Here is a 17,152-nt window from a genome sequence, read left to right as displayed (position 1 = left end):
CAGCTTGAATTTCATATAATTTTAATGTGTCATGAAATACTATTATTTTGTTTTTCAGTAATTTTAAAATTCAGAAATTATTCTTAGCTCACAGGCCATACAAAAACAAGTGACAGGTTAGATTTGGCCCATAGGTCATAGTAACTGACCCCTATCGTAGATCAAGCAAAAGTCAAATGAGAAGGAAGAGTTAATATCCTTTTGCAAGAATTAACTGTCCCACTTAAAACTTGTGTCTACATAGATGACCGATCCACCTCTACCTGATTTAGCCTGGAGGAGCTCCTCCAAACAGTGCTGAAATTTCCTTCATAAAACAGATATGGAGTATATAAGAATGATTGTGAACCTAGAGTTCTAACACATAAGACATGACTTCCTTTATAATGTTAGCTTAGAGAGTTGAGGATTTAGAACACATAGTTTTAGAGGTAGATGGACTGGGGACAATAAAAACTGAAAACTCAGGGAGGATAGAGATCAGGAAGTCATCAGAAGAACCAGGTTCTCATTGTAGTTTTGATTTGCATTTCCCTGATGATGAGTGTTGTTGAGCACTTTTTCCTGTGTCTGTTGGCCATCTGTTTATCTGCTTTGCAAAAATGTTTATTCATGTCTTCTGCCAATTTTTAATTGGATCACTCATTTTGGGGTGTTGAGTTTTATAAGTTCTTTATATATTTTAGATACTAACCCTTTATCAGATATGTCATTTGTAAATATCTTCTGCCATTCCATAAATTGCCTTTTAGTTTTATTGATTGTTTCCTTCACTGAAGAAGGTTTTAATTTTGATGAAGTCTTGGGGCATCTGGGTGGCTCAGTCCGTTGGGCGTCCGACTTCGTCTCAGGTCATGATCTCACAGTTCGTGGGTTTGAGCCCCATGTCGGGCTCTGTGCTGACAGCTCAGAGCCTGGAGCCTGTTTCAGATTCTGTGTTTCCCTCTCTCTCTGCCCCTCCCCTGTTCACGCTCTGTCTCTGTCTCAAGAATAAATAAACATTAAAAAAAATTTTTTTAATTTTGATGAAGTCTCAAATATCTTTTGATGAAATCCCAAATACCAACAACACAAGAAACAACAGGTATTGGCAAGGATGTGGAGAAAGGGAAACGCTCCTGCCCTGGTTGGTGGAAATGCAAACTGGTACAGCTACTCTGGAAAACAGTATGGAGGTTCCTCATAAAGTTAAAAATAGAACTGTCTTATGAGCCAGCAGTTGTACTACTAGGTAATTACCAAGAGAATACAAAAACACTAAATTGAAGGGATACATGCACCCCAATGTTTATAGCAAACGTTACCTACAATAGCCAAATTATGGAAACAGCCCAAGTGTTCACTGACTGATGAATGGATAAAGAAGATGTGGTATACTCACACACACACACACACACACAGAGTGGAACATTAGGCATAAAAATGAATGAAATCTTACCATTTGCAATGACATGGATGAAACTAGAGAGTATCATGCTAAGCAAAGTAAGTCAGAGAAAAGCAAATGCCATATGATTTCACTCCTATGTGGAATTTAAGAAACAAAACAAATGACCATAGGGAGAAAAAAGAGGCAAATAAGAAACAGACTCTTAACTGTAGAGAACAAACTAATGTTTACCAGAGGAGAGATGGGTGGGGGATGGGTTAAATAGGTGATGGAGATTAAGGAGTGCACTTGTGATAAGCAACAGGTGTTGTATATAAGTGTTGAATCACTAAATTGTACACCTGAAACTAATATTAGACTGTATGTTAACTAACTAGAATTTAAATAAAAACTAAAAAACAAACAAACAAAGAAACAGGTTCTGCATTGTCTTAGGATGAGTTGGACAGTTAGATCATTGGTGACCTTGTGAAGGGTAGTTTCTTTGGAATGGTGAGAGTAAAAGTTCAATGGAAGAGGATTAAGGAATGAATGCACTCAGGTAGTGGGAAAGTAAAGAGTTGAAAAGTGTGATGGAGTTAAGGAAAGTTTGAAGGGCAGACAATATTGAGGGAAATGGATAAGTAGGTATTTGACTTGCCATTTATACTTAGTTTAGTAGACTTTAACAAGTGATACTTGGAAAGTTTTTAGATACACTGTTTTTATATTGACATCATTTTTTTAAAATTTTAACAGAAAAATGTATCATGATTATGTATGTCAGTATAAAGATGTTTTGAAGCAATATCAACTAAAATACTCAGAAACACCTCTTTCACATGTATATTATGAGAAGAAAAAAGAACATGAAGAAATTCAAAATAGAGTGTTGGCGTGTACTGAACAACTAAAAATGAATGAAGCTATCTTTATGGAACTTCTAGGTATTAACATTTTTTATATATTGTTTAATAATTGTATCTTTGTAATGAATAATGAATTAGACTAAAATATGATTTTGTTTTTCAGTACCTGCTCCTTTTCCATCACTTACTAAATGGACATTACATATGTATCCATGAAAGTACTTCTGCCTAGAATTTTTGTTAGATAAGTGTTTTTTTCTGTATTTTGTCATTGTGATTCCTTGGTAAGTATCACATGGATTTGGAGTTTTTTGCTTGTTTAATTAAAAAAATAGAGAAGTTACTTTACAGGTCAGCTGGGGTTAGTTTTCATATTTATATACATGTGATCAGAAGCAAGCAGTTTTAATGAGAATAAAGTGATGACTGCTTTAAGTGGTGTATCTTAGCAACCAAACCAATGAAGAAGTCTTCTGGCTTTGTCTTACCAAAGAAAGAATTCCAATTAAATCAATTGGTTATTACTTGTTAGAATGGAAGGTGGTAATCACAATTATTTACTCATCTATAGAAATTCATTGGGGACTACCTTGTGCCAGGCAATCCTCAAGAAGATACAGAGCTTTCTTGCAGGGAGCTCACAGTTTAGTAAGGGAGACAGACATGTAAACAAATAATTCTAATACAGTGGCATTGTATTAGATGATTAAGTAATTCTTAATTGGTCTAAGTCTCATCTGTTTGTCAAGGTGATCTTCCCTGATGATGAACTTAGAACTTTAATCCTCTTCCAACCTCTGCAATCCTTCATATGCTTTCCTATTAGATTATAACTCCACTGTTTGTACTAAGTCTTCTTTATCCCTGCATTCTACCTTGCTTCATTCTGCTTCATCCTAAATCATCTTTTAACTCCTTTGCTGCTTGCTGTCTTCATGTTTAGGTTTTAGCTTATAAACAACTGTAAACAGCATAGTTGTTCATTTGTTGCCTGTGTTGTAACTTCTCAATGTGAAGAGGCAGAGGTTCATTGATACATGAGGTATAGCGGGGATTAGGGGGTTGGATGTAGGAAGGGATGAGTTACAAGATTATATGAGAAACAAGAACAGGTGATGAAGGTAGGGAGAATTGAAGATTAGGATTTAAATGTCTATATTTAAAATTTAATTGATACTTTTTATAACAATATAGCATAAATAATATTCATGTGAAATTTTATGTTCCAGCATATAAATTATATATTTTAGGGCAGAGTAGGAGATATTCTATCTTAAATAGATTTTCTCTGGAGTTCGTGTTCACTATCACTATTTTATTTTTAAATTCCCCTAAATGGATTATAGAGTAACTTAGGAAGTTGTAGTGATTAATAACTGTGCAGGATGTCTGTTAACAGCTGAGAAATTCTCTACTTGAAATTGGTGTAACTTCAGTTCAAGCAGAAAGTCCAGATGGAAGATCTTGCTGTTTTCTGAGTCCTGCAGGCTGCACTGATGAACCTTACAGAACAAGAAAAGGGAAATTGGGTAGATTTTTAAATATTGATTTTGGAACAAATAAATAATGGAAACACAAGAAGTTAAATTTGGACCTGAATTGATTACGTATTTTTAGTTATACCAAATAATTTGATGAACTTAGGTAAAAAAACAAAAGCAAAAAAACCCCATGTGAAATATTTAAGTGAAAAAAAATTCTAACATATTTTAGGTGAAATGTTTTTAAGTTCATTATATAATATAGGTAAGCAACAAGTTATCTTTGTCAGTTTGCCAAATGTTCATGTTAGCATTACCTGTTTTCAGGCACTGTTATTAATATTGCTTATTGCTTATATGGAACATTTTATAAATAATGTGACATAATGTTAACTATTTCTGATATGGTACATATGTTATAAATGTCAATTTTACTTGCATAACATCGTTCCTTAATATAAAAGGGTTAATGTGAGATGTAAAACACAAAATATTCTTAAACATGCCAGAAGTTTTTCCAAAAGTTCATCTGAATTGAAGAAAGAAGTAGATGAAGTGGAAATAGAAATTAATTATTTAAACCAGGTATATATTTTGTAATATATTTCTAATATATTTAAGGTATATGTGTAATAGTGTATTTAGTCTTAGAAGAGCTATTTCCAAAAAGCCTAAATATGGAGAATGGCTTACGATAATTTATTTGCCTCAGATTATCTTTGGATCCAAAAATATGTTTTAGGTAGTAAGTATATTTAATTTTAAGTTTCAGGGAATGGTTTAATTTTCTTTGGCAGCTGAAAAAAGATGAGTAAAGAGCAAGATGTAGCTTAATAACAGGAATTTAAAGGCACTCACTACAACAGTATTGTCAGCAAAGAAAACAAGACAAATGGTTTTAAGAACTTAATCTTGAAAATTTATGACTATAATCTTTATAGAGCTAGGCTAGAACTAGTTTAGACTTAAAGATTGATGGTGCATAATTTCTTGAATACATTTTTAATGTCATCTATTGAAATGGCTTTCATCAACTGAGAACCCATCAAAGTTACTTCCAGATTCTGAGAAAAAAATAGAATAGCTAATTTTCTGAATTTTTTGAAAATTGTGTTAAAGAAGATACATTTACCATTCATAGGTATTAGGTCCCAAATAACAGTAAAGTCATTTTAGTAGTAAGAACAAAGTAGATGCTACTTCCTTTAAAATGTATGATAACTAGGTCTATTTACGGGGAATTGATGTCTGCTTTGCTTCTGACCATAGTCTTTAAAAAAGAAGATGGAAGTTCATTGAATCTAGGTTGGCCAATGAAATTGTAAGGAAAAATTAAAGGAGTATGATTTATTGTTAATTTTGACCTGGTTTTAGCAACTTTTACTAAAAGATAGCTAATACTACAAAAACATAAATCCTGTAATTATATAGAAAAAATTATATTTATTAGTTAAGATAAAGCATGTGTTCCTTGGTACTTACTTCGTTCTGCTTTGTCATTTTTCTTTTTAGCAGATTGCAAGACTTCATGAAACTAAGAATCTTGCAGAAACTCTGGAAGAAAAAAATAAAAATAAGGAAAAGAGAAAGGAATTGAAAGAAAGGTATAGGTAAACCTTAAAATGGGATTTTATGTGAATGGTTATTCTGCATCTAAACATTTGATTCCATATTCTATCCCAAGCCACTAATATTCACACAGTATCTATATACATTTTTGTGCAGGCTATTTTCGGCTTATTTATTATGAAAAATATTAATTTATACCCTTAAATATTGTAGACTAACATTAAAATATGCTTTTTATTTAGTAAGGCCAAGGATAATGTATAGAGAGAAATAAGGTAGCAGCACATTTGCTGTTTTACAAGCTACCTTTCATCCAGTTTTCCATGATGGGTCACCAGTAGGAGTAAAACAAAGGAATAATAGTGGGAGCAGCATTATATTTAACTTTTTAAAAAATGTTTATTTATTTACAGGGGCGCCTGGGTGGCTCATTCAGTTAAGTGTCTGACTTTAGCTCAGGTTATGATCTCCCAGTTCGTGTGAATTCGAGCCCCATGTGGGGCTCTGTGCTGACAACTCCGAGCCTAGAGCCTGCTTTGAATTCTGGGTCTCCCCCTCTCTATCTGCCTCTCTCTGCTTTGTGTGCTCTCTCTCTCTCTCCCTCCCCCCCCCCCAATAACAACCATTTAAAACTTTTTATTTATTAACCATAAAAAATGGTTATTTATTTATTATTCTGAGAGAGAACGAGTGAGCATGCGCGAGCCAGTGGGGGAGGGGTGGCGAGAGGACAGAGAGAATCCCAAGCAGGCTGTGTGTTATCAGTGCAGATCCCAACATGGGACTCTGTCCCTAGAACCATGAGATCATGACCTGAGCTGAAAACAAGAGCTGGATGCCCAACCAACTTAGCCACCCAGGCACCCCTGTATTTACCTTTTTTTCACTCTGTCACCAGCGTTCTTTTGCCACAGAGAGTGAAGATGAATCAAAATGCTACTGAATCTGTGGCATCATATGTTTCCTTGCTTTTCATCCTTATGGTGATAAAGCAGACATCAGTGATGGAGGCATTAAAAAAAAAAAGTTAGATTTTACCTGTTACTGTGTGACAGAAAAATAGATGTATTACTGTTGCTGTGTCTGATAAAATTTCTACCTTTTCTCTTTTTGCCTGAATGCTTTTTTATTCTTTTTAAATTCATCTCCTTAGTAGGCTCCATTACTCTTGTCCTGATGTTTCAACACATTTCCTCTCCAAAGTTAATTTCTCTGATCCCACTTCCTTGGATCTATTAATTTTCTTGATTCCCCCCTCCCACTTCTTACAAACATAATAATGTTGTCTTTAATTCTCCAAAGAAATTGAGTAGGAAATAAGTACATGTACAGAATTTCATTTCATTGACTTTTTAGTACTGTAAAAATCCTCTATATTGAGAGGAATTTATGTAACTGTTTAGTCATTTTTACTCAATATCTATTTCATAGTTATTATAAATAACATCATTTGAATTATTTAACTAAAACTAATTAAAATTATTTCTTTAGGAAAAATTCAATGAGTAAAAAACTTAAGTAAAATTTTAAGTAAAAAACTAAAAAGACCCATTTATGATTTGCGTTATTGCTTTAGTGGTTTCTGGATTCATGTAGCTGAATTGTTTCTGAATAATTATTTTTAAAGTTTGAAGTACTCTGAAATCTGTAGCATGTTATTTGTGGATAAAGTTTTGTTTAGAAATTTTTTAACATGTTTAGAAATTCTCCTAAAATTATTATATTTTATTTTTTTAATATGAAATTTATTGTCAAATTGGTTTCCATACAACACCCAGTGCTCATCCCAAAAGGTGTCCTCCTCAATGCCCTTCACCCACTTTTCCCTCCCTCCCATCCCCCATCAACCCTCAGTTTATTCTCAGTTTTTAAGAGTCTCTTATGGTTTGGCTCTCTCCCTCTAACTTTTTTTTTTCCTTCTCCTCCCCCATGGCCTTCTGTTAAGTTTCTCATGATCCACATAAGAGTGAAAACATATGGTATCTGTCTTTGTCTGTATGACTTATTTCACTTAGCATAACACTCTCCAGTTCTATCTACGTTGCTACAAAAGGCCATATTTCATTCTTTCTCATTGCCAAGTAGTATTCCATTGTGTATATAAACTACAATTTCTTTATCCATTCATCAGTTGATGGACATTTAGGCTCTTTCCATAATTTGGCTATTGTTGAAAGTGCTGCTATAAACATTGGGGTACAAGTGCCCCTATGCATCAGCACTCCTGTATCCCTTGAGTAAATTGATTATGTTTTAAAATGAGAGTGTGGTATACTGAGAAGAGCACTGGACTTAATCTGGAAAAGTGTGTTTTAGCTGTGACACCAGTAAATAATTTTATTGGGCAGATATTTTAAATTTTCTGAAACTCAGTTTTACTATCTGCAAAATGAATTTATATAGTATATAAGTCTCTTCTAGATTTAAAATATGTTAATTTTTTACTTACTAAATATTTAATGTAATTTACCCTTCAGAATTTTTGAAAAAGATGAACAACATGTACTTATATTGAATAAAGCCCCTCAAAACAGTCGATTATTTCTTCCATATGAATCTGAGAAAGTCAGACCAATGAAAATGCATTCTTCAGAGGCAAGAGTTGTAGGTACAGTATCTGTTAATTATTTAAAAACTTAGTTTTCTTTGTAAACACATAGAAGAAAAGGCAGAAGCAAATTTTGTTATCATTTGGTGTAAGCAAGAACAAACAATACTAGAGACCAATAGACTCAGAAAGTATCACTTTGATTCTTTCTGAGAGTGAACAATATGCCTTCTATCCCTAACTTTTTTCTCTTTGAGAGAGAAATCATCCGCATAACATTAAAACAAGTGTTCTGGTTGGGTCACACAGCTGCCAGAGGAGGATGAATAATAATTTTTCATTTGAGGAGTTGTGTTATTAGTGTATGTAATTAAAGTGGGTAGCCGACTTGTATTAATGATATTTGTGACCTAGTCACTGAGATATTTGAATCGTGTTTCATTCAGTGGATCTGCAGATTAGATTAACTACATTGTATTAGATTAACTGCACTAGCTGTTCTTTTTACCTCAGTCTTATTTGGTTCCTCATTATAAAGATGTAGTTTTGTAAGCTGGTTTTCATTTTACAGTCATGCTTGTTATGATAGTTTATATAGTGAGAAATTAAAAGGTTTGCAGGAATTCCACACACTTCTATAATTTAAATTAAATCTTCTTGTAACTTGATTTTTTTAATTACAAGTTTATGTTGAATTTTGGGCATAATATTTGATTCTATCTCTGAAATTCATTTGAGGTTGTACAATTTAATAACCTAGATAAAAAAGAAGAAAGTTCTGTGAAACAGTCAAAGCTTGCCAATATTGACTTTAGGCAGAAAGGAAACAACATGCAGGTAGGTATTTCCTTTTTAATAGTACAAATTAAATATTTGCTTGCATTAAATGAGATAATGATTGTATTGCATTTAGAACATGGGTGTGTGTGTGTGTGTGTGTGTGTGTTTGTGTGTGTTATAAATATATTAAATCAGCCATTACTACAACCTCAGTGTCTAAAAATCTTAAAAGAATTTCAATATGGCAGCCTGAACATATACTGTAGCCTTCTCACTTACTCTTAAAAAATAGAAAAGATATTTAAAAATGCCAAGCCCTGTACCTAGTCAAACCCAGATATTTCTGAAGGAGGAAAACAGGATTAGATTGAAGGGGGAAATTGTGACCCAGGACTTGCATAGAACACTATTATAGAAGGTATAGGTCTGGGGACAATGAATAGGGAAATTGGTTGGGTTACTTCAGTGGGAGTTAATTAGCTAACACCTGTTCAACTCATATCTACTCTGCCTTTGGCTAGGCATCAGCAATGGATCACTGTCTGTAGGTGGAAGCAGTAAGTATAGGAGCTTTGGTTAGAGAGGTAGATGGTAACTCTAGGGAGTTCTTCTTTTCTTAAGTTTGTTTATTTTGAGAGAGAGCACATGCAGAGGAGGGGTGGAGAGAGAGAGGGAGAGAGAGAATCCCAAGCAGGCTCTGCACCATCAACACGGAGCCCAACACAGATTTGAATTCAGAAACCATGAGATCATGACCTGAGACAAAGTCAAGAGTCAGATGCTTAACCAACTTAGTCACCCAGTCGCCCTTCTAGGGGGTTCTTCATGCTTAAGAAAAATAAGGAGCATACCACTCAGAAAGCTAGCTTCTGGTGTGGCACATCTCTGTCTTCCCCCATTCTTCCTGAAAATAGTCCAGGGGGGAATTCTCAATGGAAAATATAATTGCCTTTCATTAATTTGTAATTAATACATACAGATAGAGGGGTAGTGGTAACCAAATTAATTAGTGAAACTTATCGTAAATATGTATTAATTACAAAAATGTTTAAATCTGGTACTAAAATTTCAGATGAGATCAATATGGGATGAAGGTAGGAAGATAAATAAGGGAAACAAAAGTTTTCCCAAGTTCTTTTCTTGGGGTGGGGGGATGGAAGTAGAGAGAAGATACAAATACTGATTCACTTGTATATTGTTGGGAAAATGTGAATTTATGCGTGTATGTTAAACATGTAAGAGTAACCAAAATAAGAGAAATGACGTGCACTAGTTTTAAAACAGTAGAAGAAAAATGATGGAACAACTTAATCAGTCCAACAAAAGGCAGGGATGGAAGAGTAGATAAAATAACTAGAATGCATTATAAATAGAAAATAAGATGCCATAAATAGTTCTGAACAAATCAGTATTCAGAAATGTGACAGAGATGCTTCTATGGGATATATAAACAAAATACAGACATATACTTTTATTTTTTTCCAAGTTTTATTTAAATTCCAGATAGTTAACATACAGCGTAATATTAGTTTCAGGTGTAGGATTTAGTGATTCATCACTCCCATACAACACCCAGTGCTTATCAGACAAATGCACTTCTTAATCCCCATCATCCATCTAGCCCATACACTGCCCACCTCCCTTCCAGCAACCCTCAGTTAGTTCTCTGTAGTTAAGAGTCTGTTTTATGGTTTGTTTGCCTCTCTCCTGCCCCTATGTTCATCTGTTTTCTTAAATTCCACCTAGGAGTGAAATCGTATGGGATTTGTCTTTCTCTGGCTGATTTATTTTGTTTAGAATAATACTCACTAGCTCCATCCACATCATTGCAAATGGCAAGATTTCAATCTTTTTGATGGCTGAGTAATATTCCATTATATATGTGTATATAACACACACACATATATACACATATATACATATATATATAATACACACATGTATATAATATACATATACATATACATATATATCACATTTTCTTTATACATTCATCAGTCGATGGACTTTTGGGCTCTTTCCATAATTTGGCTATTGTTGATAATGCTGCTCTAACATCAGTGTGCATGTATCCCTTTGAATTGGTATTTTTATATCCTTTGGGTAAATACCCAGTAGTGCAGTTGTTGGATTGTAGGCTGGTTCTATTTTTAACTTCTTAAGGAAACTCCATACTGTTTTCTAGAGTGGTACAGCCATATACATACTTTTAAAATAGAAGAGCTGAAAAAACTTGACAAATGAAGGGTAAAGGTAGAACAATGGGACAAAAACATTGTTATTACAATGCCATATAAAATAGGGAAACAAACCACAAAGGACTCTTAATGATAGAAAACAAACTGAAGGTTGATGGAGGGAGGTGGGTGAGGGATGGGCTAGATGGGTGATGGATGTTAAAGAGGGCACTTGTGATGAGCACTGGGTGTTGTATGTAAGTGATGAATCACTGAATTCTACTCCTGAAGCCAGTATTGGAGTGTATGTTAACTAAAATTTAAAAATTAAAAAACAGAGTTCAAGACAAAAAGCATTAATAGGGAAAAATATATTTCATGTTTTTAAAAAGAATAACTCACCAAGTCATAAGAACCACGATAAACCAAATTATACATTTTCAAAATAAATAAAATAAAAATTAATGGAATTCCAAGAAAGTATTTAATCCATAATTTTAAAAAGGATAGCTTTCTCAAAAAAAGTAGTATCTTGAGTTTAGGGTTTAGTTTGGTTACACATTTAACAATACAAAACCAATGAAATGAAATAACAGCATCTTAAACAAGATAAACATTTTTCTCTTACCTGCAGTGAAATTCTAAAGTAGGTGACTCAGGTTCACTAATCAGGGATGATAGGACCATTTCTACAGTGTCATTTCTCAGGCTCCCTTTATACTTTCTTTTCCTGATACTTGCAGTATTCACCAAAATTAACTGTTTACTAGAACCAAAAGAATACCTCAATCAATTCTAAAACGTTGTTCTCTTCACTTACCACTACCTATAAAAAATATAAGTTAAACAAAAATATAGCCCTCCTCTCAAAAAAAAAGTACTTAGCAGAGGGAAAGGAGATTTACACTTTCAAATTATTTGGGGGTTATAGAAGAAATAAAAAGAAAACTTAAAAACTATTTAAAAGAATACTATAAACCAAAACCTGTGGAATATAGCCAAATTGCTTCTCAGAGAGAAATTTATATTTGAAAACAAATATAGAAAATAAAGATTAAAAGTAGCTGAACTTTAAGTAGGAAAAGTTTAATTCCAAGCATGAAAAGTTCAACTCAAAATAGGAAAATAACAATTAATGCAAAGAAAGTAGGGATTAATATAGAGAAAAACATAAATTAATGAAATTAAAAGGTTGGGTTAATCAGTATAGCCAAAAATTAATAACTTTTAAATATCAATAAAATAAATTTTATTATATTTAATAAAATAGAGAGGGAAGAGTACGTATCATTGAATATATGGAAGAAATCTTTTCAAAGTCTTAAGAGAATACTATGTAAGACTTTATATCAGTAAATTTGAAAATGTAGGTGAGGGGGACAATTTTATAGCACAATATAAGTTATTAAATAGCCTGAAAAAGAAAAACATGAATAGATCAATTAACTAGAAATGGAAATGTAGGTGAAACTGAAATGTAAGCAGTTCTCTGTTTTCCTCTTTTCTTCTTTATGTGCCTCCCTTCTCCCTCTGCCACACACACACACACACACACACCCACCCCTTTCAAAACACGTGGGAATGAGTTTTTCAGGTAAATTTTACCAAACCTTTAGGAATAAAGTGAGTTTCTAAACCATGACACTATATACATTTTGGGCCAGATAATTCTTTGTTGTAGGGTCACCTTGTGAGCTAGAGGCCAATACCACTTCATCCCTAAGAAAAGACAGTGAAGAAAATCTTCAGGGGCGCCTCCGTGGCTTGGTTGGTTAAGCTTCTGACTCTTTTCTTTTTTTTTTTTTTAATATATGAAATTTATTGTCAAATTGGTTTCCATACAACACCCAGTGCTCATCCCAAAAGGTGCCCTCCTCAATACCCATCACCCACCCCCCCCTCCCTCCCACCCCCCATCAACCCTCAGTTTGTTCTCAGTTTTTAAGAGTCTCTTATGCTTTGGCTCTCTTCCACTCTAACCTCTTTTTTTTTTTTTTTTTCCTTCCCCTCCCCCATGGGTTTCTGTTAAGTTTCTCAGGATCCACATAAGAGTGAAACCATATGGTATCTGTCTTTCTCTGTATGGCTTATTTCACTTAGCATCACACTTTCCAGTTCCATCCACGTTGCTACAAAAGGCCATATTTCATTTTTTCTCATTGCCACGTAGTATTCTATTGTGTATATAAACCACAATTTCTTTATCCATTCATCAGTTGATGGACATTTAGGCTCTTTCCATAATTTGGCTATTGTTGAGAGTGCTGCTATAAACATTGGGGTACAAGTGCCCCATGCATCAGTACTCCTGTATCCCTTGGGTAAATTCCTAGCAGTGCTATTGCTGGGTCATAGGGTAGGTCTATTTTTAATTTTCTGAGGAACCTCCACACTGCTTTCCAGAGCGGCTGCACCAATTTGCATTCCCACCAACAGTGCAAGAGGGTTCCCGTTTCTCCACATCCTCTCCAGCATCTATAGTCTCCTGATTTGTTCATTTTGGCCACTCTGACTGGCGTGAGGTGATATCTGAGTGTGGTTTTGATTTGTATTTCCCTGATAAGGAGCGACGTTGAACATCTTTTCATGTGCCTCTTGGCCATCCGGATGTCTTCTTTAGAGAAGTGTCTATTCATGTTTTCTGCCCATTTCTTCACTGGGTTATTTGTTTTTCGGGTGTGGAGTTTGGTGAGCTCTTTATAGATTTTGGATACTAGCCCTTTGTCTGATATGTCATTTGCAAATATCTTTTCCCATTCCGTTGGTTGCCTTTTAGTTTTGTTGGTTGTTTCCTTTGCTGTGCAGAAGCTTCTGACTCTTGATCTCTGCTCAGGTCGTGACCTCACCGTTCATGAGATTGAGCCCCACATGGGACTCTGCATGGATGGTGCAGAGCCTGCTTGGGATTCTCTCTCCCTCTCTCTTTCTGCCCCTCCCCTGCTCTCACTCTCTCAAAATAAATAAATAAACTTAAAATACCTCCAGACATTGTTAGATATTCCCTGAGAGGCAAAATTGCCAGTTGAGGGCAATCTTTTTATTTAAGCAATTCCAGAGCATAGAAGTTGGAAGCTATGCAACAAATTATACATAGTTAATTTATTAGGGAGCAAGGACAGAGATAGTGAATGAAAAAAATTTGTACGTTAGTCTCAAGAATGAACATACATGTAGAAACCCAAATAAATGATCAGCAAACCTAATTTGGCAGTGTAACATTAAAAGAATAATATATTATGACCAAAACATGGTTTTCCCAAGGAATGCAATAATAGCATTGGAAAAGTCTATCAATATGATTCACTACATTAACATATTAATAAATGAGTTCAAATAAAGATTTAAAATATAAGATCTTTTTAAACAACATAAGGGAGACTCATACTATTAGATGCCTAAAAGTTTATCATAACATTCACCATTTTAAAGTGTCCATTTTAGTGGTTTTTAGTGTATTCAAAAGGTAGTGTAACTGTCACCACTGTCTTAATTCCAGAACTTTTCATCATCCCAGAACAGTTTTAAATATTATCAAAATGTGGTAATTACAACAGTGTGGTATAAGAAAAACTAGTCAATGGAATACATTAAAATAAAAAACTTAATGTGTGACAAAAGACACCAACAAAGTTGAAGAGAATGACAGAATGGACAGGAGATTGGTATGCATAACATACAAAGAAATACTAATACAAATTAACTTTTTAAATGGGCAAAAGATAAGCAATTTACAGAAAAAGAAAGACAGAGTGTCACTAGACATAATAAGATGCTTGAGCTCGGGGGCGAAGGGAAAAACATATTAAACCAATGATATATATGGTTTCACCTATCAGATTTGCGTACACTACAACATTTGATAATATCTACTGAAGTCAATAGTGGAATGTTATTTGGTATAATTACTTCAGAGGACTGGTTCATAGTATTTATTACACATAAAAATGCACATACTCAACAATTTTAATTCTTAGCATCTACTCTAAACAACTACTTAACTTGTATAAATACTTTTACCAAGAGACCAATAGAAACATGTATATTGTTTAAAACATAAAGCAGTAACAACACTTGTTCTTTAAGGGACAAATGCCCTTTAAAGGACAAGGTCTTATATAAAGCACAGTAAGATGACAGAATTAAGACCAGTGGCTGTTATAACAAAAACAAATGGGATAAACTTTCCTATTAAGGATATTTTTATTTTGGGTCAAATAAAAATCAGAAACTCTTCAGAATGAGTCACTTACAGAGAATGAATGACTTGAAATAGACAACACAAAAATAAATAAAGCAGTGGCTTAGATATTGATATTAAATTTAGTTAAAGTTAAAAATGAAATATTACCTTTTCCACACATATATAAAAAATAAAATTTCAGCCTTTAATCCTTTAATCTGCTGTTTTGCTTTTTTATGTTGAATTTAAGAGGTTACAGAGAATAGACACAGAAATCAGTTGAGAAAATGGTAAGATTGACTTGATTAATCATAAATATGGGATAAAAATTTTAAGTTTACCTTAAATGTCAAAGTGCTACCAAGCATAGTTGTTATACTTGTCCAAAATATCAAATTCCTTGAGAGTTTTAACCTTTGTTTCCCAGTATTTGACTTAATATTTTGTATATAGTGGTTTCATTTGATGTTTGTAGTGGTTGTTCATATTGATAATGATGATGAGGAAGAGGATGACAATGTTCTTGGAGAGCCTTCAGTAGCCATGACAAGAAAAAAATTTTTGTTGTTTATGTAGCCAATTCTAATGCTTCATTTCTTTTGTTCAGGTACTTAATGACTCTACTGTGAGTAAACATTCAAAATGCTCAAATGCCGTGGCTATTAAAAATTCACAAAATACGATGCATTTCAGGTAACTTTTAAAAATAGGAAAATGCTGGGTGCCTGGGTGACTCAGTTGGTTAAGCATCTGTCTCTTGATCTTGGCTCAGGTCATTATCCTGGGGTAATGGGATTGAGCCCCACAGTGGGCTCTGCACTGTCAGTGCAGAGCCTGCTTGGGATTCTCTCTCTTTCTCTCTTTCTGTCCTTTCCTCTCTGTCTCTCAAAATAGATAAACTTTAAAAAACAAAATATTTAAAAATAGGAAAATGTTTTAATTTCTAAAATAATTTATCAACTGAGCAAATAATACCTAAATTTTATTTATTTTACTTTAGATTGTTAACCCCACAGAAACAATCAAATTGCAATCAATGGTTTGAAAAAGGAGATACAGGTATTTGCTGTTTATATTTTTCCTAAGAAGTGGGAATAACATTATATCTGGTTTTTATACTATTTAAATACATTATTTGGATTGTTTGCATCTCTGGTTAACTGACCATGCATGCCTAGTTTTAAAAACACTTTTTCACTAAATATAAAACATATCATTTCATTGTAAAAGAGTTGGAAAACAGAGAAAAATACAAAAGAAACAAAGATACCATCACCCAGATATAACTGACACCATCCATACTGGTATATATTTCTGTCTTATTTTTTTTCCTATGTATGTGTGTGTCTTTTTCTTTTATTTTTTTCCCCAAATTTGAAACATGCTTGTGTATATCATTTTGTATCCTTTTCTTTCCACTTGATATACTGTTGAGGGTATTTTTTAATGCCATTAAATAGATTTTATTTTGGGGCGCCTGGGTGGCACAGTCAGTTAAGCGTCCGACTTCAGCCAGGTCACGATCTCGCGGTCCGTGAGTTTGAGCCCCGCGTCGGGCTCTGGGCTGATGGCTCAGAGCCTGGAGCCTGTTTCCGATTCTGTGTCTCCCTCTCTCTCTGCCCCTCCCCCGTTCATGCTCTGTCTCTCTCTGTCCCAAAAATAAATAAACGTTGAAAAAAAAAAATTAAAAAAAAAAATAGATTTTATTTTTAATGACTGTATCATATACCATTGTAAGGATATGCTATTATTTATTTAGCTTTTCTCTCAAAATATTAAGTATTTTAGGGAGCATTTGGGTGACTCAGACTCAGTTGGTTAAGTGTCCTACTGTTGGTTTCTGCTCAGATCATGATCTCATGGTTGTGAGATTGAGCCATATATCAGGCTTTGTGCTGGACGTGAAGCCTGCTGAAGATTTTCTCTCCTCCTGTCCCTCTGCCCTTCCCATGTGCACACTTGTGTGCATGCACTCTCCCTTCTCTCTCTCTCAAAAATTTTTTTTTGTTTCCAGTTTGAGTTTTCTTGCTATTATGAGTAATGCTACTATATTCTTTTACATAAATCTTTTACTATCTTGGATTATTTTCTTTAAATAAAATCGTAGAAAGGTTACAAGAGATATATATATATGTATATATATGTGTGTGTGTGTATAAATATATGTATGTATATGAGT

The 17,152-nt window shown here is 33.9% G+C and overlaps 1 protein-coding gene across 6 annotated transcripts in view; it reads left to right on the top strand.

The window, feature by feature from the left end:
- CB3H14orf39 (chromosome B3 C14orf39 homolog) overlaps window positions 1-17,152 on the top strand; it is a 53,592-nt gene that overhangs the window by 14,590 nt on the left and 21,850 nt on the right. For 4 of the 6 annotated variants that reach the window (XM_045451157.1, XM_045451153.1, XM_045451152.1 and 1 more), the window contains 8 exons: window positions 2,129-2,316; window positions 2,402-2,444; window positions 4,184-4,304; window positions 5,232-5,323; window positions 7,766-7,896; window positions 8,597-8,673; window positions 15,581-15,666; window positions 15,974-16,032. In XM_045451157.1, coding sequence (XP_045307113.1) covers window positions 2,129-2,316; window positions 2,402-2,444; window positions 4,184-4,304; window positions 5,232-5,323; window positions 7,766-7,896; window positions 8,597-8,673; window positions 15,581-15,666; window positions 15,974-16,032 — 797 coding nt within the window. The remainder of the gene's footprint in view (window positions 1-2,128; window positions 2,317-2,401; window positions 2,445-4,183; window positions 4,305-5,231; window positions 5,324-7,765; window positions 7,897-8,596; window positions 8,674-15,580; window positions 15,667-15,973; window positions 16,033-17,152) is intronic. The other 2 variants (XM_045451155.1, XM_045451154.1) reach the window with 2 other exon arrangements.

Source organism: Leopardus geoffroyi, chromosome B3 (genome assembly GCF_018350155.1).
Source record: "Leopardus geoffroyi isolate Oge1 chromosome B3, O.geoffroyi_Oge1_pat1.0, whole genome shotgun sequence".
Lineage (NCBI taxonomy): Eukaryota > Metazoa > Chordata > Mammalia > Carnivora > Felidae > Leopardus > Leopardus geoffroyi.
The sequence above is the reverse complement of the archived record's forward strand: the minus strand, read 5'-3'. Positions and strand labels throughout refer to the sequence as shown.